At 48.3% G+C, this 23,415-nt stretch overlaps 1 protein-coding gene across 9 annotated transcripts in view; it reads right to left on the reverse strand.

Annotated features, from left to right (window-relative positions):
- The window catches only part of BMAL1 (basic helix-loop-helix ARNT like 1), a 107,987-nt gene that overhangs the window by 7,921 nt on the left and 76,651 nt on the right, over window positions 1-23,415 (reverse strand). For 7 of the 9 annotated variants that reach the window (XM_061440738.1, XM_061440741.1, XM_061440740.1 and 4 more), the window contains 12 exons: window positions 21,561-21,599; window positions 21,029-21,070; window positions 19,578-19,735; window positions 17,756-17,835; window positions 12,883-12,975; window positions 11,680-11,797; window positions 9,182-9,331; window positions 6,523-6,769; window positions 4,769-4,875; window positions 3,284-3,434; window positions 2,418-2,506; window positions 800-908 (listed from right to left, as the gene is read on the reverse strand). In XM_061440738.1, the coding sequence (XP_061296722.1) occupies window positions 800-908; window positions 2,418-2,506; window positions 3,284-3,434; window positions 4,769-4,875; window positions 6,523-6,769; window positions 9,182-9,331; window positions 11,680-11,797; window positions 12,883-12,975; window positions 17,756-17,835; window positions 19,578-19,735; window positions 21,029-21,070; window positions 21,561-21,599 (1,383 nt within the window). Of the gene's footprint in view, window positions 1-799; window positions 909-2,417; window positions 2,507-3,283; window positions 3,435-4,768; window positions 4,876-6,522; window positions 6,770-9,181; window positions 9,332-11,679; window positions 11,798-12,882; window positions 12,976-17,755; window positions 17,836-19,577; window positions 19,762-21,028; window positions 21,071-21,560; window positions 21,600-23,415 lie in introns of those variants that run through there. The other 2 variants (XM_061440745.1, XM_061440746.1) reach the window with 2 other exon arrangements.

Raw genomic sequence — 23,415 nt, forward strand, 5'->3', positions numbered from 1 at the left:
TCAATGACTGCTCTTAAAGACTTAGATTTAATTAACAATTTTTGAGCACTCACCACATGTCAGTTTCTGTCGCTACATGACACCACATGTCAGTTCTAGGAACTTTCCTGAGTTCTCTCACAGTCCTAGAGCAATCTGGGGGAGACAGATAATTGCCTTCCTTTTATGGTTTAAGTCAACAGAGTCCAAGAATTTGAGTGACTCTTCTAAACAGAGGCCCAGGACTCAAACTCACGTAAACTACTTGAGGTTCTCCTCTTTCATATGGAAAAGAAGGCCCACCCACACAAGTTTCTATTACCAGCTGATTAGCTTGGCCTCTACTACTAATCCTAGGCAGCTTTTTGACTGGAAGTGTCAGGCCCAGATCACGGCAGTTCACGGCTCTGCTTCTGCAGCTCTGTGATGTTAGTGCTCATCTATCTGCTGGGAAGCTCCCTGGGTCGTACACAAAGTAATAAAGTTGAGCCTCCCAGAGTTCCCTTTAGCTCTGACCTGTTTGGGTTTAGCTTCTTTATTTAAAGGCACTACATCTTAATCCTGACACTACTGACATTTTGGACTGAAAAATTCTCTCTCAGGGGTCAGGGGTTGGGAGGGCTGTCCTGCGTCCTGTAGAATGTTTAGCAAGCAGCCTCCCTGTCCTCTCTCCCCTGGATGTTTAGCAGCAACCTCCCACTCAAGTGTGACAACCAAAAACTGTCTCCGGACATCAACAAATCATCCCGGGGGGGGGGGGGGGCAAAATCGCTGCAGCATGGAGGACACTGGTTTAAGGGAACAGCTAGGTGTTACTTGCCTGTGGATTTCCATGATTTCCTCAGCAATCATTCGACCTATTTTTCCTGCCCCAGCCCTGGTTCCCCCTGGAATCCCTGGAACAGTGGGGTGGGTCCTCTTCGGGCCACCTACAACAGAGGAATCTGAGAGTGGGAAAGGGGAAAACCGAGGGAGAAGACCCTATTACGTGTTGAATTAAAACCAGTTCTTCCCATGATCCACTTGAAGTTCCACCTTAGGGCTGTGCCCGAAGGACATTAGAGCCATGGCTTTTCAGGAAAGGGCATTCCAGCAGGAAAAAGCTCATGTTTCCTTCCAGGATCAGACATGTTGATATATAGCCTCTACTTACTCATGCACGCCACATACATTTACTGAACACCACTGTGCTGCAGGCCAGGGGCACAGAGATTAAGTCGGCATCCCTGCCCTCAAGGAGCTCACAGTCTAAGGGGGAGACACATAAGACAGACAAGGGCTGGAGCACACCATGATACGTTTGACAGGGCGGCACCAGGCATTCAGGGGGGCCAGGTGCAATTTCCTGGAAGAGATTAACTGAGCTGAGTCTTGTGAGAGGAGCACGAATCAGGGTGGCAGAGAGGAAAGGAAGGGAAAGCATTCCAGGTACAGCCACCAGTGTACACAAGAGCCCTGAAGAGGGCACAGCTTGGGAGACGACGCCAAGAAACTCAGTGGGATGATGATGGAGTGAGCAAGTGATGAAACGGAGAAGCAGGTACCAGTCAGACCAGGAACGGTCCTGGACGCCACCCTAACAGATCTGAGCCGTACCCACGGGGGATAACCAAAGGACTGACTCAGATGGGGGTTACTGAAAAGTCAACTGCTGCACAGGAGCGAACTGTAGTGGAGGACGGGGGTGCAGAGTGGAGAGCGTGAGACTAGGGCTGGGAAATTACCTGCAATAATCCAGGCAACAGATGGGGAAGGCGGTGATGGGGAGGTTTAAAGATAGAAGGGGCAGGATTTCATGTTTCCATATAATGGGAGAGAGGCAGGAGTCATGGCTTCTGGCTTAACCAACCAGGTTGGGGGTAGGGGGCTGCCGTTGTGCCGAAAACCAACGTGGACATGCTGAGTTATAGGTGCCTCCTGTGGGAGTCCAGGAGGCAGCTGGAGGAACAGACCTGGAGGGACCGGATGTAGGATTCATCGATGAAGAGAAGGGGACTGAAGCCATGCAAGCAGGCCCAGGAAGGAGTCAGGTGCATGGGCAGCGGCCAAGGCCGGGCTGGGGGAGGGGGCCTGGCACGGCTCACACTGCGGTGCTGGCAGACACCCTCCTCCCACCTCAGGAGCCAGTGGCCATGACCGAAGAGCCCTTCACATCACAGCTGCTGGGCAACACAGTGGAGGAAAGCACACGCAGCAAGGAGCTGGCCGTTTCATGGGCTTCCAGCGTCCAGGCAGCCTCAGGAAAGGCAAAACCAAGTTCCCAGCATTTCAAGCTCAACAGAGAAAGAGATGACAGCGTCCTTAGTGATCACTCCCGCGAGGCCCCCCCCTTGTTCCACAGAACATGGTGGCCGGGGACCCCAAACACTGGGGGCAGTGGGGGGTGGCCACAAGCAGCTCCTCCAGGCAAGCCCAGCGCCCCAGTGGCACATAGTTACCTTCTCCAGAGGGCAGCATGCTGTCCATGCTGTGGGGGGACGCTGTGAGCTGCGGGAAGCTGGGGTCCCCGCCTTCCAGGACGTTGGCTCTGTGAACATCCCAGCAACAAGGAAACGTGAGTCAGGCCCGCCCAGAACTGTGCACCTTTCACCTTGGCCAAGGTGTCCGGTGTCCACTCTGGACCTGGACAGGCCAGAAAACGAAGTGTCTGAGTGGCTCAGTGGGTCTCCTCGCTGTCAGAGGACACGGCAGACAGCGTCCGGGGCTCTGGCCTTCCTAGCGCATGCGGGGTGCGGTCCAGCGGGGGTGGTGATGCAGCAGCCACCGCCGCTGCCACGAGGCTCCTCTCCAGGCGGCCGGCAGGACACCGACCCCAGCCCCTCAGTCAGCTCTACCTACAGGTGGGGGTTGCACATCACCAGGAAGGAGATGTGGGGAGCAGGCGGCAGAGGGGGGCCTTCCCTTCCCTGCTCGCCCAGCAGGTGGCAGCCTTTGAGGCGGCATTCCGCAGTGCTGAGTGCTCAGGCCACCAGCCTGGGGGCACAGATCCCCATCCCTCCTCCGCCAAGGCCCGTATGGGCTGGTGAGCCTTTGAACTCAAAGGCTGGCTGCTTTGTCGGGAAGGAAAGGCTGCTGTCTCCGAGAGCCTTTCCAGCAGCCGGGGGCCTGAGAGTTCTGAGTACTGAAGCGTGTCCTTTGTTAGCCACCTTCTGGCTTCTGCCAGTCCTGAGGCTTCACAGGATATTAGCAGGATGACAGTAAAGGATGGGATACTGGCTGTTGCCTGTACCCCCTTTCCCAGGTAAGGGCCCCAAGGCATTCCTCCTTGAAGCAAGGGAGCTTCTGAAATAGGAAAGACACTTACAAAACAACGGTGTTCGTGGAGACAATGTATTCCACTTCCTTGGTCCAAGGGTTCATGAAACTGAACCACCGACTCCGTAGTGTGATGAAAGAACCATCTTTGATTTTAAACTTGTAGCAATTAGTGGTAATCTTTTCTCTTGACTGTAAAACTGAAAATATAAAGAAACCATGAACATTATTGTTTCCTCAGAACAATGTATTAAACCAAATCCTAAATGCGCTCAGGCTTCAAGGCCATCCCCTCTTTAATAAGCCATGGGAGGTGGCACCTCAGAGAAGAGAGTGTTTCTGAGGACCTGATTTCTGAGCCTTCCAATCTGGTTGTGAACCTGTCACCATTCTTCAGAGTGTATGAAATGAAGGGAATAACAGTGCATTCTAGACATCTAAGTGGATTCATCTATGAAGTGAATGCCACACAAGAAGGCTCAGTCCACAGGGACCACGTAATCTCCCCATGACAAAGCCTGAGGACATCCAGATTCAGGCAGCATCTCACCCATGGAAACCTCATTCTTTCATGTAACAAACATGTAGCAAGTATGCTTCACGTGTCAAGTACTGGAGATAAAAGAGACAGGATATGACTTGCACCCTCAGGAGAGGAATGAGGGACAGCTACGCAGAGGCGATCAGAGCCTTCAGAAGTGAACACAAGTTTGCCAAAAGGGAGGAGGGAAGAACCCAGTGCTTACCCGAGGAGTGGCAGGGCCTGGGGTTGGGGTGGGAACAGTGAGATGTCAGTGTGTTTGGAGGACAAGGCCTCTGCAGACAGGGATCGGGTGGGGAGGTGAAGCTGGGGAGGTGGCTCAGGGCCGGGACATGGAGGGTCTTGAGCATCTGTCAAAGGTGACTGGGCAGGGGGTTTTGAGCACAGATGTGATTGGCAGGCTCAGTCTGTCAGAGCATAAGCAGGACAGCAATGGAAGGTGGATTGGCGGGTCAGAGGCAAGTCCATCACAATTATCAGGTGGGTACGAGGGCTGCATCAGGGGCTTGGCAGAAAGGGGCCTCTTTGGAGATGCAAGGCTGAGATGAATGAACAGTTCTGATGGAGGAAAGAGTAAAGAAGGGAGTCAATGTTGGCTACTGTCTCAGGAAGCTATGTATGTGGCTGCGCCATTAACCAAGAGGAAAATGCAGGAGGCAGTGCAGGGATTTGTAGAAAATTAGATCCGCTTGGGCCACACTACATCTTTACATAGTCCAGGGAAACCCTCTGAACCAGAGATGCCTTCCAGAAATTTCCCTGGCCAGTGTAAAGATCTGCTAGGCAGTCGGGGTGGGGGGTTATCTGGAAGGGGGTAGATGGGGCTGGGGGAAGGAGCAGCGTCCCCTCCTCCCAGACATTCTGGCCTGTAGGTCCCTGGGGTGGCTGACTCCCACCTCACGGGGGCAGATTTCTCTGCAAGGGTCCATGGACATGTCTAGAAGGAGAGGGACACTTGAAACTTCAGACCTGGTGTACAGCCCAGCAGCTTACCTTGCCTATGACATTCTGCGAGATGTCCTATGTCGTCTTGGTGGAAATACTCATAACACGACGTGCCTAGAAGTTCTTGTGGTAAATATGCCAAAATAGCTGTTGCCCTAAAAGGGAAAAAAAAAAATTTTTTTTTTTTTTAAAGAAAATAACATTCAGATAATTAACAGATCTCTGCAGTGGATGACTCCCACTACAGCCAATGAAAACAAGGTCAAAGCTGGGTGGGTTCAGAGGGCTTATTACATGGGTTTTGTTCTTTCTCGTGAAGCTGACTTTAATCGGGGTTATAAAAACAGAGAGATAAAAAGACTTTCAAAGGGGCTGTTAGCTCAAGACATCAAATTTTAGGTTTAAAAGTAGTAACTGTTTTAGATTAAAAAAAAAAAGTGGTAGGACTCTAAACTCCAGGTCAAAGCTTCTCCAGTTTATTGCCTGCTCTTTATCAGGGTGACCAGAAGCCCATCATGGGGCCCACAGGGACCTTGAGAAGTGACTGCTTCCTTTTCTAGTATTTAGTGGCTGGCTATTTCCAGTACCCAGAAAAATTGCTAGCCTGTGGATACTTTTAAGGAAGCAGCAGAGAGAAGTGGAAATCTGGGTTCTTAGCCCAGGTCTACTGCCAACGAGTTACGAATCTGGGAGGGGGCTGGTCTTCAGGCTGAGCCTCGGTTCATCAACCATAAAGCACGAGAACCATAAAGCACGAGACTGGACTAGATCAGTGTTGTCCAGCAGAACTTCTGTGGAGACAGAAATGTTCCATTCAGGTACCATTCGCCACTGTTGCTGCTGTTTAATCGCTAAGTTGTATCCAATCCTTTGTGACCCCACGGCCTGCAGCCTACCAGGCTCCTCTGTCCATGGGATTCCTCAGGCAAGAATACTGGGTGGGTCGCTATTTCCCTCTCCAGGGGATTTTCCTGACCCACGGAGTGAACCTGCATCTCCTGCACTGGCAGGCAGATTCTTTATAGCTGAGCCACCAGGAAAGCCACATGTGACTACTGATACTTGAAATGTGGTTGGTGAGCTGGGGGAATTTAATTTCACATTTTATTTAACTTTAATTGATTAAATTAAATTGCCATATGGGATTACTATAGCCAATGACTACTGTATTGATAGCTCAAGACTAGATAATCTTTTCAAAGTCCCACATCCCAGAATTCACATTACAGTAATTAATGGAACACTCCATAGATTCAGAGAGCATGCTATGCCTATTATTTCTCTTTTAGCCACGGACATCAAGCCACCCCACTTCACTGTCTCTACCTGCCAAAGAATGACATGGAGAAAATTTCTGTATTTATGATGATAACCCACTGCTACTGCTAAGTCGCTTCAGTCGTGTCCAACTCTGTGCAACCCCATAGATGGCAGCCCACCAGTCTCCCCTGTCCCTGGGATTCTCCAGGCAAGAACACTGGAGTGGGTTGCCATGTCCTTCTCCAATGCATGAAAGTGAAAAGTGAAAGTGAAGTCGCTCAGTTGTGTCCGACCCTCAGCAACTCCATGGACTGCAGCCTTCTGGGCTCCTCCGTCCATGGGATTTTCCAGGCAAGAGTACTGGAGTGGGGTGCCATTGCCTTCTCCGGATAACCCACTAGGTCTCATTTTTCAGCAGATCCACCCATCACTTCCTCCTCTCTATCCTTAAGAAAGGCAGCCAACGGCCCAGTCTGCTCTGCTTTACTCAAGGTTGAAACTCTGCTGCCAAGACTGTCCAAGGGTAACGTCCAGACTCTTACCTCTGGTCTACAAAAACAAACTTCCCATCTATCGCGTGCCGGGAGACATATTCCATTGACTTCACCCTGATTTCCCCGTTTGCCGGTTGTGGAACCATGTGAGAGTGCAGCCGTCCAATGGCGACAAGGCAGCTAAGATTACACCCCTCGTTGTCTGGTTCGTTGTCTTCATCCAGCCCCATCTTTGTGGGCGGCCAGCTTTTCAAATAGCCTGTGCTGTGGATTGTGCAGAAGCTTTTTCGATCTGCTGGAAAGCAAAGTGCGATGTCAGTGGGGCTTTGGGACCTGGAAGCACAGGCAGCCTATCATGCGCTGGGATGTAGGAAAGGACTGAAAACATAAAAATCAAAGCCTACTGTCCAGAAGTTGGCATCAAATGAAAGAGAAAGACAGAAAGATCAGGCATGATCCAGCGTCATGTGTGTTTCGTAGCAATGATGATACCAAATGGGCATCACGTACACCAAGGAAGGAGCAGCACGATCTCCCTGGCAAGGAAGGCTGCCCAGAAGAACTGTGTAGGAGGAGGGCTGGGAGGGATGAGCACTGGCTGAAGGACCAGAATGTATAAAGGCTGAGAAGGTACAAAGACCCAGAGGGGCATCCTGTACAGCAAACAGCAGAGTGCTCCATGCAGGTGAAGTGAAAAGGGAGGTGCTGGGCTAAGTGCTGGGAAGGCATGTTGGCAGCACACTGTCTCGGCCTTGGATCATTTGCTCAGAAAGGTGTTAACCTTTCCCAGATTGGAAATGGAGAGTTTCCAAGGGCACTTATGGTGGGGAAGCAGCAAAATCACATCGAGATTTGGATGCTTTAGTGACGCGGGTCACTGGAAGACAGTAAAAGCCAGGAGGAGGATAATAATACAGCAAGAAATGCCGGGGACTCACGATGGCAGTGTTGTAGAGATGAGGAGGCAGAAAGGACGCGGGGGAATTTCTGAGCTGAACTTTTGGGATCTGGTCTGAGTATCAAATATTTGGTATGAAAAAAGAAAACACAGATGAGTCCAACTTTTTCGGATTGAGTGGTTACAGGTACCATTTGTTGACTCAGGGGAGAGAATACAGAGTGTGTTTTAGAGGAGAGGGAGAAAAGATTTCAGTGTGAGACACGTTAAGTGTGAAGCATCCATGAATTTCAACAGTACACATTTTGTGTGTGTGTAGGGGTGCCTCGTGTTGCAGCACGTGGGATCTTAGTTCCCCAACCAGGGCTCAAACCTGTGCCCCCACTGCCGTGGAGGACCGCCAGCAAAGTCCCAGTAGACACATTCTTATGGAATGTTTACCGAGCATCGGGTCTGTGCTAGTTACTGGGAAAGAGTGGAAAACAAGTCAGGCATGCCTCTGTGGAATTTACAGCCTAACGGGGGAGAGGTACTTTAAACAAATAATCACACAAATGACTACGTAACTGCAATGGGAAGCAAGTGTTACAAAGAAAACCTGCAGGGTGTGACATGCAGACAGAAGGCAGTCTGAGGGACTGAGTGACAGACATCGAGGGCCACTCTGAAGGAGGGTCTGCAGAGAGCCAGGGAGGGGAGCCGGTGGCGAGGGAGGCACTTCCTTCAGAGGTGACACCATGTGTGCAGATACTGAGTGAAAAGGGGTTGGAGGCATCAAACGGAGGTCTGCACAGCTCAAACCTATGGAGGAGTGTCAGGGGAGGGCGCTGCAGGATCACATTAAAGATTTTAAACTCTTCTTCAAGAGCAGTGGGAACCAATGAAGGGTTTGAAACAGGGGACTGATACAAAGATTTGCTTTTAGAAAGGTCACTCTGGCCATGTGAAGGGCTGGAGAGCGTGAGGAAGGTACTTCAACAGACTTATGAGACCCAGGGCAGCCTCGATCGAGTGACAGCAGTAACACACACACTTCTGCAGGGGTGATTCATAGCGGCAAGAACCCTAGGTCGGGGGGAGGGCAACGGGGGGAAGGTGTCTCCCAGGCTCTTAGCACACACAGCTAGATGCAAGGGGCTGCCATTAACATTTCAGAGGAAGCCTGGGTGGTTACTTCTATGCCTATCACCTATGAGATGCCCTTGAGATGTCCCAGCAGGTAGATTAAATAAGCAGTTAATTTACAAATCTGGAGTTCAAAAGAGCAGTGTGGGCTAGAAATATGAACCTGGAAATTACTGGCATATAAATGTCATTGACAGCTACGTGGGTGGGTGACACTACCTATGGACTGTGTTTGTATCTACTCCTCCTAAGAGAAGAGGGCTGGAAAGGAACCAACAGAAAGAACTCAGAGGAGAGTTCAGAGTGGAGGGGGCAGGAAGGCGAGAAGAAACACTTCACCGTGGAAGAGAAATGGCATGTCCGCTGCTCCTAGCCACCTGTAGGCACTGGTGAACCTAGGGTAAGTCTGGCGGGCGCTGGGGACGCAGGGAACTGTGACTGAGAATACTCTTTCCCAACCACACAAAAACAAACAGAATTGAAACAGAGGAGGCCTCTCCACGAATCTGTCAGGGCTTCCTACCTCCCTGCTGCTCCCCAAATGCCCTCACAGAAGCAGGGCCACAGAGGTCCTGGCTGCAAACCTGCAATCCGCCTGCTCTGAGCACACACCCTACTGAGCGCCCCTCTGTGGAAAAGCCAGCCTCACCTGTGAAAGGATTTAATGAACTCTTAAGTGGTTACCTTTTTTCTTGGAGCAGGTAGAGGGGAAATCCTTGTCTTCCACTTTTACTGAAGGCCTGTTACACTTCATCCTACAGAAGAAAGAACGCCGTGCTCCAGAACATAATCGAGATGGCCCAGGGGTTATATCTGTTTTAACTGGAAGTCCAGCTGCAAATCAATACACAAAACGTGATAAACTGAGGGTCGTGTCGTCTGTCAGGCAGGGGAGCATGCCCTTGAAGAAAGCCTTTTCCTTCCTGCCTCTCTGTTCTGTAACAGGGGCCTCCTCACAGGCCTGCATTCTACGCTGTGAGCCTGCAGTGCTTCTAGACCATGCAGAATGCAGCTACTGACGAACGGACTAGGCGCTCCAGGGAACAAAGAAATATACACGGGACCCTCTTCTCAGCGGGAGCTGAGAGGCGGAAATGGAAGTTCACCGGAAGGACTGTGCTCATGCCACACATGGTGTATGACTGCAAAGTGCCAAATAAAGGGCAGAAACAGCCGGTGTTTCCCAGAGGGGGCAGAAAGTGGGCTGGGACCTGGAGAGTGGGCAGGATCTGGACACTGGGATGGAACGGAGGCAGCAGGGTTGGCTCGTGTTCTCAAGCCTGGCTGGACACCAGAACCCCCAGACTCTGTATCGACCTGAAGATGCTTGAGCCCAATTCTAGATGTGTGCTGCCCAGTGCGGGAGCCACTAGCTATATGCAGCCGCTGGGATCTTCAAATTGGAGGTGTGCAGTACATGTGAACATACCCAAGATTTCAAAGACTTAGTGGAAAAAAAAAAAATCGGAAAGACTTCCTTTTGGATTTAGTGTTAAATAAAAGATAGTATAGTTTTGCATTTATTTTTACTTTTTAAAATGTAGCTATCAGGAAATTTAAAATTATTTATGTGGTTCATATTTGTGGTTTGAATTCTAGTTTTGGACCAACTGAATTACAATCTCTGGAGAAAAGCCTGACTGTTATCCTGATAGAAACATGGGCTACTTGTCAGCACAGAAGCCGGGGATCTGAGCCTACCCCCCACCTCTCCACCCCGAAGTCCTGCACTGCATCCTCACGGGGATCTGAGCCTGCCCCCCGCCCCTCCACCCCGAAGTCCTGCACTGCATCCTCACGGGGATCTGAGCCTGCCCCCCCACCTCTCCGCCCCGCAGTCCTGCACTGCATCCTCACGGATGAGAAGGTCTGTACCGTCCAGCCCTCCCCGTCCCCTGAATGTTTTTCTCCAGCAGCACCAGCAAACCCCAGCACCACCCTTCTGCCCCCATCCACCAATCATTTCTTCTGCTACTTTCCTCCCTTCATCACCTGCAAATATTAATTCATCTTTTCAAACCCACCTGGAGCTGTCACCTACTCCATGATGCGTGTGCCCACACCCACATGAGGATGAATCATCGCTCTCTGTGGCTGGTACTATGTCTATGGCTGCACTTATTATACACGGTGCTGTCTCCTCGTCACCCTGACTACATGGGTAACAGCCTTAGAGGCAAGGACCAAACAGCATTCACCTCTTCCTCCTGAGGTCACTAAGACAACTGCAGGACCAGACTATAAAGGGCAACGGGTGGCACTGTACTTATAGGAAGATGAGGGGTGCCTTGGTGAAAGGATGGCTTAAAGGAGATTCCACTGGCGGTTATTTCCTTCCAGAGACTATAATGGAGAGCCTGGGAGCAGGAAGCTAGTTAGGCTATGACGGCACTGGGCCAAGGTAAATACGTTGTGCTTACTATGTGCTGGAAACAACGTGCTGTATGTTTTTAGATTAAATCCTCACAGCAACCTGATGAAGTCGGTGATACCGTGCAGGTAAGGAAGCTGAGGCACAGACAGGTTAAGTAACTTGCTCAGGGTCACGCAGCTAGTAAATGGTGGAGACACGATTCGAGCCCTGCCTCTGACTGTGGAGTCCACGCTCTTAACTGCTGGAGTGCAGAGCTCCCCGTGGGACTGAAGGGGGAGAGAGCTCCTGGCAGGCAGGGGGGCAGGTGCAGGAGCAGGAAGCCGGGGAAGACGTGAGTGGTGCTCCACTGCTGCCACAAGGAAGCAGGGAGGCAGGTGGGGGGAGGGACCTCAAAAGAAACCACTCTGGTCAGAGAGATGTCATATTTATACTTTTTCATCTTACGAGGCTGCATGAGTACAACTCAGACACACAGAAGTGATTTTTTCGGGGGAACAAATCAAACTGATGTGAACCCTTTTAACTCAGGAACATACAACTGGGGATTCTAGATCCTGAAAAAAAAAATTGACTAAAAATCAGAAAGAATCAAATTAAAATGGTTGTTTTTCCCCTCACGAATTTGGACATTGAAGTTTTTTCTTCTTTATGTAAACCAGAAGAGAAACAAACATGAAGTAATATAATAATTCCATTTAGCCAAAGAGCACTTGTGACCCAGATAAAGGGCAGAGAGGTAGGAACCCAGCCGCTGAGGCCGGCAGAGCACACACCATGCAGCCCAGCGCTCGGTAGCTCCCGAACTCACTTTTTGCATCTATGAGCCGCTCCCGGGGTGCCGTGTCGGAGGAGGAGAGCTGCTCCTTGACTTTGGCGATATCTTTAGGATGCAGGTAGTCAAATAAACTCTGACCAATCAGGTCATTCTGTGGGAATGCATCACCAAGAAGGACAAGTCAACGGCATGCGGAATATAAATTAACCAACAAGGGCTTTGCCTTTACTCTGCACGTTTAAGCGTGAGAATCTCAAGTATTTCACATGTTAACATGGACACACGTCCAGGCACTTGGCCTAGATAAGGACACCATGAATGAGGCACTGAGAAGGCAAGAAGGGACAAGGGCTCAACCACATAAACAGCTCCCGCTCCTCTAAGGCCAAAGTCTTTCAAGGCATGTATCCCTTTATCATTTACTTCCCATGCCCACAGATTCCCTTCTAAGACCTCAGCACGAGGAATCAGGGTGTGGGCTCTGACTCTAGCTCCATTAGACCTCTGTTCTTAAACAAGTTGTGTCATACTACATGCCTCACTAGCCTAATTGTTAGCAGAGTTATAAATAACTTCCTCCACAGCTTTGCTCTAAGACTGAAAAGAGCAAAACACTTTGGAAACATGAAATTTACATTAACTTATATAAATGTTATTTTGATACTGCAATCCTTCTGCTTTACCAAATTTCCATGCAAATACCAGTATAAGCGTGAGTGAATGAATGAAAAAAATGAGTAAAAACTCTAGGGACAAAACAGGTGATAAGCTCTTTTCTAGAAGCTTTTATATAAATAGTTATATGATTCTACAAACAGTCATAGAATGTGTGGATTGTTACAATCATTTTACAGAGGATGCTGAGGTTCAATAGAGCTAATAAGTGATACATCACTGTAGATACAGTATGGGTGGATTCCCATTTTTCTTATTCCCTGGCATTGTACTGTCTGCCTGTCTTCCCTGTCAAATAGCCCCTTGCCCCCCTACCCCTACACTTGCGGAAGTGAGAAAGTTACAAGGCTGATAAGGTCAAACTTCCCAATGGAAGCATATTAAAGGAAGTTTTCTAAGTTTATATTCATTTCTGTGTTAAGAATTTTCTGGAAGAAGGATGGTGTTGGGGAACAATAGAAGCATTTCACATATCACTTGTCAATTAATTATTCTGAGAAGTGGGGTAACCTTTTTGGCCGCTGTAAGGCTGCCCACCACCAGTGGGAACAGGGGCAATACCTGGCTGTAGTTGAGGATCTTGAAGACAGACTCTGACACAAAGAGGATCTTCCCTCGGTCACATCCTACGACAAACAAAAATCCATCTGCTGCCTAATCAGGAGAAATGGATAATCAATTTATCACACTTCAGGAAACATGATTTATAATCACTCTGATAGCAAATAAGGATTTATTTTCTAAGCGTCCAAAGCACGGGACTGCAGTCACTGACAATTTCGCAGGTGTCCTGAGAACAGGATGCTTAGAACAAATACCTTCTGAGAATGATAAGATTCTCTTCAAGGCAGACATATACACATGTATCACTAGTGATTACCGGGGAAAGTCCAATTACAGAGAGTTTTGTTTCGAAGGAGAACTCAGTTTAAGATTTTTCCTTTGACTGCATGAAGGTCCAGAGAAATCCATTTCATTGCTCTAAGTATAACAACACTATAATATCATAGAATCTGAGACTGGAAGGAAACTTTAGGGTCAAAATTCCCTCTCAAATATTGAAGCCAGCATCTGTCCAAGACTTGAACACCTCCATTTCCAGGAAGCTCTCTGGAACAGTGGGTGCAGCATCTGAAGTGTGGTCTGCTTTTGTTTTTTTATGCTGATGGTACGAAGTGGGGCTGGATCACTGGTATGATTTTTACCCCCTCCCCAAAGCGATTCTAATGTTCACAGGTTAAGAACAACTATTCTCAAGTTTTATTCCCTGATGCAGAGATGAGCTGTTTGTATCCTAAATGAGACAAGAAAAGCCAAGCAAAAATTTCTCCTGACATTCTTTCACCTCTTCTTCACTTTAAATACAGGCAAAAATCCAAAGTGTCGACAAAGATAGGTGTGGAGACAGGACAGTATTTGTTGGACAGACTAAGGCAGATATATACTGAAGCTATGGAACATGAGAGCTTAGGATGTTTTGTGCAAATGTGACTGAATCCCACCCAGGACTCTCCAGATGAGCAACCCCTAAGAACCCCTGCTGGGGCCTTTCAGGCACCGGAGGGTGCTCCCTGCTCGCCCATGCACTTGCTCCATACTCAGGTTGCTGTTGTTCAGTCGCTCAGTCATGTCCGACTCTTTGCGACCCCCACGAACAGCAGCATGCCAGGCTTCCCTGTCCTTCACTATCTCCCGGAGTTTGCGCAAACTCATGTTACACATTGAGTATACTCAGCTACCACAGACTAAATCACATGCATCATTATCTTTGTTATTCGCTGGTCCTTGGTCTGTTCTTTGGAATAGACTACTAAAGAACCTAGGGCTTTCCCAATGGCTCAGATCTGCCTGCTCATGCAGGAGATCCCTGGGTTGGGAAGATCCCCTGGAGAAGGAAATGACAACCCACTCCAGTATTCATGCCTGGGAAATCCCATGGACAGAGGAGCCTGGCGGGCTACAGTCCATGGGGTTGCAAAAGTCGGATGCGACTGAGCACACATACACACGCTAATAAAGAACCTACTCCCTTTTCCACAGAAGGGCCTTTGGGATGCAGTTAAACTCAAAGAACTAAGGAAATGAATTCATGCGCCAGAAGGTAACAGAATGGTATGTGCGCTTGTGCTGGGATAAAAGACATGAGTGAGAGGGGAACAGACTCACTACTGCTGTGAGAGGGCCTGGCAGGCCACCTGCCAGAAGGAAGCTGGGGCTGATCCCTTCCTAAGTTAGGCCTCTGTGCTGGCCTGGGGGCAAAGGATGACAGTGAGGGGGAAGCCACTTCCCAAGCACCATCTGCTAGAAGCCTCATTCTGTCAAGAAAAAGAGGGTATTAATAACTTCCTCATTTGCCTTGCAGACAACCTTATATCTCAACTAGAGAAGAGAGTATTTTGAGGCTTTTCATTAATGAAGTGATGTGGCTCAAAAGGTTCTTGGGAAGAAGGTGCCTGGGACATTCTGGAAGAGATGCTGAGCAGACTCAGGCCCAAGCTGATGGCAAGCGGAGTGGATTTCAACACATTCAGGGGAGGGAGAGAAGGTTCCAGAGGCCGGTGAATATGGTCAATGTAGGGGAGGCACAAAACATTCCGACTCTGCTTCGCTCGGGAAGATGAGCACCAGCAGGTGAAGGAGCCAGGCTGAGGGCCAGCCAGAGAGCAGAGGAATGAGAACACGAGCCCCACGGGGCCGGGAAAACGAAGGCAGGCTCGGCCTCAGGGAAAACGGCGTTGAGTTAACAAGTGACACGGCGCCCGACAGGCGGCCTCACTTTCAAAGCTCGGCAGGGACAGGTTCTAGACGCTATAAACCGGTCAGGCTCACTGCTCCTTGACATTCCAGTCATTAAAGGTATTTTTGAAAGCACTTGGTAAGGAAAGCAATTAGTCAGATTTGCACTGGTAAGGAAGACTGAAAGTCCAGTTCCTGCTGCCAAACTGTTCAGACATCATCTGAGTGGACCCTGCTGTCTGCGGAAGCAAATTCCCAGGGACTCAGCATCCAGAAGTGGCGAGGAATTAGACAGTGCTTCCCAGCCACTGAGATGGGGCAGAGAAATGAGAAAAGTTCCATGAGAGAAGACAGATCACCACTGACGTTGTGTGAGAGAGAGAAGCAGAAAAGGCAGGCCCAAGATGAAGTCCTTCACTTGAACAGCATTAAAACTCTTATCCCAGACCCTGATAAGTATGAGCATCTAACAGAGAATCATTCAGAAAAGCAGCAACAATTACTAAACACTTGTTGTTGTAAAAGGAACTTGTTTTATATGCGTACATACATACATGTATTTCTTTAAAAAACACCAAATTACCAGTATGGTGATCAGGACCAGTTACATAATTAGTAGGGTCCAGGACAGAACGAAAATGCAGGAACCCTTGTTTTCAAAATACAGTCTTCAGGGTGGTGACAGCAGAGCATTAAACCAAGTACCGGGTCCTATGTAGCTGCAAGGGTTGCATGCCTGTGAAGCCAGCCCTGATGGTTTCTCTGGAGATGCTGCAGATACAGTTCATATCTTAATCCTAGTATGTTCTCCCTGAGAACAAGGACATTTTTATGAAAAGGATGGAAAGGTGAGGGCAGCACTGAGTCCTCCGAGTCTGCCTTGACAGGTAACCAAATGACCATCACTGACTTGCTGAGAAGACTCGCCCCCACCCTTAGGTGTTAATCAGTGATTGGATGTTTGTAGGACAGTGCTATGCAAAACCCATTAAGTACTAAAACGTCTGTTGAATTAGTGAACAAATGAAAATGGAAGACAGAGGCTATGCCTATCCAGTCTACAAGTCACACAAAGCTTTGAAGGATCGCTAGTGATAAGCTGGAATGTGGGACTATCCAATAAACAGATTGACAGAGAAGTTCAAAAAGACCAACTGTACCTACACAAGATGTAAAAACCCTTGCCTAACAATAATTCATGTACAAGAGAGCCAGGGAGGGTGCTGTGACAGCTGTCCCAGATGTGGCACTAATGAGATGGCTTCTCCTGCAAGGAGGCACCAGCCCCACTCGACCCCAGGCCAACCAGACCACAGCTGCAGTCCCACACCAGGTCATGACTTTCAATCAGCCACCACTGGAAGGAAATCCAGCAGACGGATGTGGCTCTGGAAAGAACGTGTGCCATCTGCTGTTCCCCACCCTTCTTGTGCCTGCTTCTCCTCTGGAGGCTGGAAGATCTAGATACCTGTGCTGCAACCTGCTTTGCACCTCTAGGGGACCAGGTGACATTTTCAAGATAAGCTGAAGTCTACTCCTGTGCTTCCAGGAAGGCATGCCTTTTCCTGATACAAAGGACAGCTGGCCTGGAGTCTCCCCTGCCTTCTTTCTGGCTGGTGAGCTACTGAAACCTGGCATAGCCAACCCCCTCCAAGGTGAAAATCTGGCTCAGCAGGGTGGTACAAGAAGACAGAGAGGGCCTGGATCCTGCTGACCTCCCTGAACCTCCACAGCAGCCCCTCACTGCCTAATCAGGACTGGCTATGCTTGAGAAACAAAGCCCTGTTGACTCATAACGTCTTGTTCCTTGCATTTAATAGAGCATATCACAAGGGGGTGGGCAGACACTACTGCAATGAGCAGGCAGGCCAGGCTAACAGGGGGCTTGAAGCCAGGATGAGCTGAAAATGGGTAGTGAAGATGGAGAAAACCAGAGGGACCACCCTCTATGCTGGGGCCTTGCAAACTTTTTGCTCAGAGACGCGAGGGCAGCCCTGGCTGGGGGGAGATGGGGCAGGTATTCCTCCCTTAAGTTAGGTTTCTCTGGTTTTCTACTATTTGCAAGAGGACATGTCTCTGAATTTAGTGTCTCTCTCTTCAGTTTCCAAGCGAAATCTTGCTCGGCCCAGAGCAGACCTGATTCTGCATAGAAGCTAGGTTCCTGCGGTGCCAGCCCAGCGGCCTTCCTGCAGAGATCAGCCGGAGAAGCGAGTGCTACGGTCAGGCAGGCGGAAGCACCTGCCTCCTCCACTCATCTTCCTACCCAGGGCTGAGACGTCTTCGGAAGCTTTGTTGTTTTGATGGAATTTTAGTAGAAAGGTGTAGGTGGCTGTTTCTGTGTTAGTGGTCAAATGAGGATGAGAGAAATTCTCAATGGTTATTAGTTTCAGTCCCTTTCTAAAACCTTCACATGCAGGAAGGGGATTCTTGATTACCTCCTATTTTTAATAAAATCCTGCTCTTCTGATTTAAAGTCCCTAGACCTTCCATTTTTCTTTGAGTGAGGGTAGAAGAGGAGGGTCCCAGGGAAGAGACGTGAGGCCTCTTCAAACAGTAAGAACAAGGTGGAGACCCTGACAGAGGAAGTGAGCCTAAACAAGTTCAGTGTTGAGACATCAAATTCCCACACACTGGCACTTAACTCTGAGATCTGTGAAAATAAATGTTGTGTAAAAACAATCCCGTAATTGCAACATACCCTGAGAATAAGGTGTTTCAATTCATCATCTGACAGAAAAGTCGGCTTGTAGTTTGCCTCTGTATATGGATTGGTGGCACCTTCCGGGGGAGAAAAAGAGAAAGAGTTGAACACTTTATTTTAGTCAGATAATGTCTTGTTCCACTCGACTGCCTCAAACCTTCCAGATGCAGCCTCGTCCCTACCCACCGGGAGCTACATTTTATCTTCTCTCTCCTTGGCGGAGATAAGGTGAGCTCTGGCTTTGGACAGAAGCCAAAGAGAATGTCATCGAAAAGTGAACACTGTTGACCACAGGAGACTTAGCAAGCTTGTTTTTGTCACCACAGGGAAAATTCAGGAGCTAACAGAAGTTTAGAAACTGCTTCTAATAGAGAGGAAGCTCTAGAAGCAAACTGGTCGAGACTCCTGGGATGCTCTCTCCCCGCAACATCTATATTAAATGGGTTGTCTAGCGGGTGCTCAAATCACCACTCTAAATGTTCTTGGGAAGTCATCCAGCCTGCCAGGCCCTGAGTAAATACGCTGTGAAAGGCATTTGCTGTGAGTTCCTCTTCATCAGGGTTGAGTTAAATGAGCTTGGCAACCCAGAGAAATGCATTACTTCAGTAAATGTAACTCGAGCTCTCAGGACTGAAAGGGCATAAGACATGTTTAAAAGTCAATCTGGCATCTTTCGGGAGAATAACTTAGAGAAGAATGCCAGCAGTAAACGACTTGGAATCTGCAAAATGGTTAGTAGCACAGTGAAGAAATAAACTAAAACAGCTTATGACAATTCCAAAGACCACCAGGAAGGAGGGAAACAGAACCTGTTTGTGACTTTCAAATCAACTAACAAGGTGCATATCACTGATCCACACCCCTGCTTTTTAGGATCATTTGAGTTGTGCCACTCTTTTCTTTCCAATGTAACAGAAATTAGTTGTAATGATTTAATCTCTATCTTCGCTAACATGAATTTTAAAATGCCATTCTCCAAGCCCAGGATACAACATTTATATTTTTGAATCAAGGTCAAAAGACAAAACCAGCTACTTATTTCTGGTGGCTTTGTAGAAATATAAAAGACGTAATTCTTTTTACCACGCAGGTCAGAGATCTGAGTGAGCGCCTACTTTCCGATTTCCTCAAATAGTCCAAGTCTAGCTGTGGAAAATTCCAGGGACGGCCTTCCCTAAAATGCCTGCCACAGTTCAGATTTCTCCTGTGGTTTGGATAAGTCACTTCCACGTTTCTGCCTCTGTTTTCTCACCCTCCCCACACTCGGAAAAGAAGGAAAACACTGCCTCCCTTATAAAGAGTTGATCTGGTTTGGGAAAATTCCAGGAAGATGAAAATATCATCAGTGTTCACTCAACAATAAAATGTAGCAAGTGCCGTCAACCAGTGACTCACTCTTCAAAAGAAACCAGGATGAATTTTTCCTCTTAAAAACTGGAACAGAGTTTCCTGTGTCATAAAGGGCAGCTACATTTCTGATGTTTATCATTGTATGGGCAAGGTCCAGGCACCACATATATGCAAGATGGGATGTGTGCCTCTCATATGTATGTAGCCTGGGTTCATACACACACACGTGCATGGCACACAGCCTCTACCCTCTGGGGATGCAGGACAGCAAAACTGCATCTTGATACCCACAGAAGCTTGCTAATGCCGATTTCATTTGGCATAATGTCTGCTGCTGAAAATGACTGGTATACTCCTCAAGGCTACACATTTGCAAGTAATAAACATTGGCCTTAGGGAGTCAGGAATACTCTAAGGGTGGTAACATTTGTGAGCAAGGGCAAAATAGACAATAAAGCCGGGATCTCACCTCGTAACGTTTTCATGTGCTGAACAGCCATCCTCAGCACAGTAAGTTTATCTAATTTCCTAGACATCGCGTTGCACGTTGGTACCAAAGAAGCCAGTTCATCAATAAAACTGTTCATTTTATCCCGACGCCTCTTTTCAATCTGACTGTGAGCTTCCCTGAACAACAATATGAAAAATGATTTCTGTAAAATGTAACAGAGCATCAAAGAAACAATGATGAAAATAACTGTTTTCAATATTTATCTGACAAGGCAAATTTAGAATCTGAAGAATGTTTCAAACTGGGCTTTTCTACTAAAGTCACCCAAAAAAGTGGGGCTCACTGCCAAGTCGGTATTAGTATTTTTTTTTAATGCTTACCTTATCCTTAGAGTTGAGAAATGTTACAAAAATTGTCTTTTCACAGTCAACTGTGCTTTTAATTTCTCCTCATTTCTATTCTTCTCAGCCCCAATAAAGTTGGATTTTAAGATGGGGGAGAAAGAAAGAAGGGAGGTGGAGGACTTGAAGGGCAAAGTACCCAGGAACAGACATCAGTGAGGGCCCCAGGCTGAGCTGTCTCTGAGGTCTGAGGGCAGTCTGCCATGTGGTCTGTGGGAGACAGACTGACTGAGACACCAGGTAACTAATGCTGCTGTCCTTGGATCAGCCGTGACCCCACCCAGATGCAGCAGATGCTACATCTGTCCCTAAGAGTTGCTGCCCGCCGAGGAGCATGACACGTCCCACGACACACTCTTTTCCTGACTGGTGTGCACCTGCTGTTTGTGACTGTCCCCCAAAGAGGCGTGTCAACAGTGCCACTGCCATAGCAACAGAACCGTGTGATCTCTCGCCAAAGCTGGTCCATCAGGGAAAAGCCAGCAGTTTCAGGTCCTTTGAATTCTACAGCCCTAGTTCTGTGGCAGGACACAGCGTCAGATGGCCCTGGGGTTAATGGCAGGAGAGTGGAGGACCCCCATGGAGGGGAGTCAGCAAGTGTGGCTGGAGGCAGGAAGGAGGGAGTCAGAGAATCTACTTGAGGGAGCAGGGCCTCCCCAGGCCTGGCCTTCAGCCACACCTTGCAGAGCAATAAGGGCCCTTTCTGAGGCCAGGCAAAGCCGGGGAACTGACTCCCTGAGCCAGGTCTCCCCAGAGGGCCCTGAGGCAGGAAGGAGGAACCTGCTGAAGACAGGGAAAACCTTTAGCCTTGATTTATCTTTGGCTCTCTCCAGAGTTCCCTTCAGATTAAACATGCTTAGACAGCAAAGAGTGAAGGCAGCTCAGCCTGGAGGCAGTGAGGGACAGAGGCCACATCAAGCCAGGGCTCCCCTCCCTCTCACTCCCTAAGGACACGACAGTATCAAAGACTGTTCGACAGACCGGGAACAGATATTCAGAGCCTCCTTGACTGCACACTAAGCAACCAAACCAGGATGGCTTATATACAGAGAGAAGGTCCAAGCTCACCTTGCATTTTTTATTCTTCCTTGGTGCTCTGTGTATTCTAACCTGGAAAACAAATAAAAAGAAACATAATCCCCTGGAGATTAACAGTAGAGTTACACATCCATTTTCTTCCCTGCCTGATCCCGTCCTCTCTACGTGACACACGAGGGCTCTGCTTGTTAGCTACACAGGGTGGGGTGTGTTGTGTGTGAGCTGCTCAGTTGTGTCTGACTTTTGCGACCCCATGAACTGGAGCCCACCATGTTTCTCTGTCCACGAAATTCTCCAGGCAAGAATACTGGAGTGGATTGCCATTCCCTTCTCCAGAGGATCTTTCTGACCCAGGGATCAAACCCTGGTCTCCTGCATCACAGGCAGATTCTCTACGGTTTGGGTTACAGGGTGGGGCATAGAGGGGAGACAGTTCTGAGCCCACAAGCTCACAGCCTCCTTGCTTATCCCTAGTCAAGGAGATAGATGGAACCTGCACGTTTAATTATGCAAGGAAAATGGCTCTAAGGATGCTGAAGTTCAAATGACTAATTCACGGTACCTTCCGTGAGGGTCATCTTTGTCTGTGTCCATGCTTTCTCTGAGAAAACAAAAGAGAATATAACTGTTAAGACATACAAAATCGCTTCTCACCACAATACAGAAGGCCATTATTTATCCAGAAACCAAGCAATTAGAAAGCTCAAAGAGCCACAGCATTGACTCCTGATGTATAAAAGTAAAACCAACTTGAACCTAATATAAAACCAGACTCACTTTCCAGTTTATCAAATGTTATATATACCACTTCAATAAAGTTTGTGTGTTCATGCATTTTACTATATTGATTGCTTGAGAAAATTGGGAATACACAGCATTCATGGAAACTCTGAGTTAACCAGAGTATCCAAGTAACCATAATATCTCATTCCCCCAAGCCCCCCAACCCCCATCACTCTGGATAAATGGAGTTTATTCATTTGTAAAATGTATCAAGCATCAAACATATGTGGGCATATATACTGAATATCTGTCTGGTGGTGGGTAAAGTGGGGAGGGAGCATCAAAGTGCGCACGAAGGAGCACTGAGCAGAACCCAAGCCAGCTCCCACCACTGCTGCCAGCGCTCTACTTCTCAGCTTGGGGGAAACCCTGAGCCCCGGGGAGCTGGGACAGATGGAGGCATGGGTTGGAGACCACAGAGTCCTGGGGTCACAGAAGGATCTGCCTTCCCTTCATGGACTCTGGAATCCAGTTTTCACAGCACATTATGGGTTCAGTAGAAAACAGACTGAAATCCTCTGAGGAAGGAGTTCTAAATCCTCCAGGTGAGCTCATACCTTCCTCCAATCCCTAAATCACTCAGGAGGACAGACTACCCTCTGAGCCTCTCTCCCTTCTCCAATCATGGCCCTACAAACATCATCACCATTAAGAGAAAAAGCAACTTTCTCAGGAGCACTGAGGTATGCTGCAGGCACTCAGAACAGTGGTTCCCAACCAGGAGCCCGCCATCTCCTCATAGGCGGAGACTTTCTCTACCTGATCTGAAGTTCAGAAGAAATTCTACAGGCCACAGGGGAAAATGAAAAGTCCTTCTCCCCCTCTGTCTAGACTCATGTCTGCTCACTGAGGCAGGTGATCATCGCAGGTGAAAAGAAGCTCTGCCCTAAGGTAGGAGTTTGGTATATTAAGCTGTTAAGGGATGACAGGTGCTTAATTCATAGGGTGTCCATGAATCACAGAAGACTTGCAGACTGGGGTCCATGTGGGAAACCTGGAAGTCCAGAGTGGTGACAAGGGTGGAAACCACAGATCTAGACAGCGGAGGTCTCAGAACATGTCAAGGGCTCCATCAGACAAAAGCTCCACAGAAAACGTCTGGTTTCCTTGTTGTGGAGTTAGTGCCATGGAAAAACACCCTCTTGGTCCTCACATCCATTCTCCGTCCCCTGGGTGGCCACTCTCTTAATCATCTGGGATCACTTACATATTATTCATAGCATCTCCTAGTGGGCATCTGACCTCCAGCCACTATGTTCCCCAAATCTGACCCGTGAACTTCAGCAGAAAGGACTTCTGCTGTAAGGGGGCACACCTCTCCTTGGAGATTTTCTCTCATTAAGCAGAAGAAAACTCTTCAATGGACATTTGGGCAAGATTCCATGCAGTTGCCTCTACAAAACAAAATGTGCCTTTTGAATGTTCTATGCTGACATATTCCCGAGATGTCTGTATAGATACAAAAGAGTTGACTGTAAGTGTGAAAATGTACTTACTCCAAAGAAAAGCCAACAAGTCTTTAAAAAAAAAAAGGTGCTATTTAATGTAAGAGGAACACTAATTCAAATAATGTGTTAAGGACAATGTCACTGCTCCTATACCATTTCCAGAGATGACCTCTACTTTCTCATTCT

Source organism: Bos javanicus, chromosome 15 (genome assembly GCF_032452875.1).
Source record: "Bos javanicus breed banteng chromosome 15, ARS-OSU_banteng_1.0, whole genome shotgun sequence".
Lineage (NCBI taxonomy): Eukaryota > Metazoa > Chordata > Mammalia > Artiodactyla > Bovidae > Bos > Bos javanicus.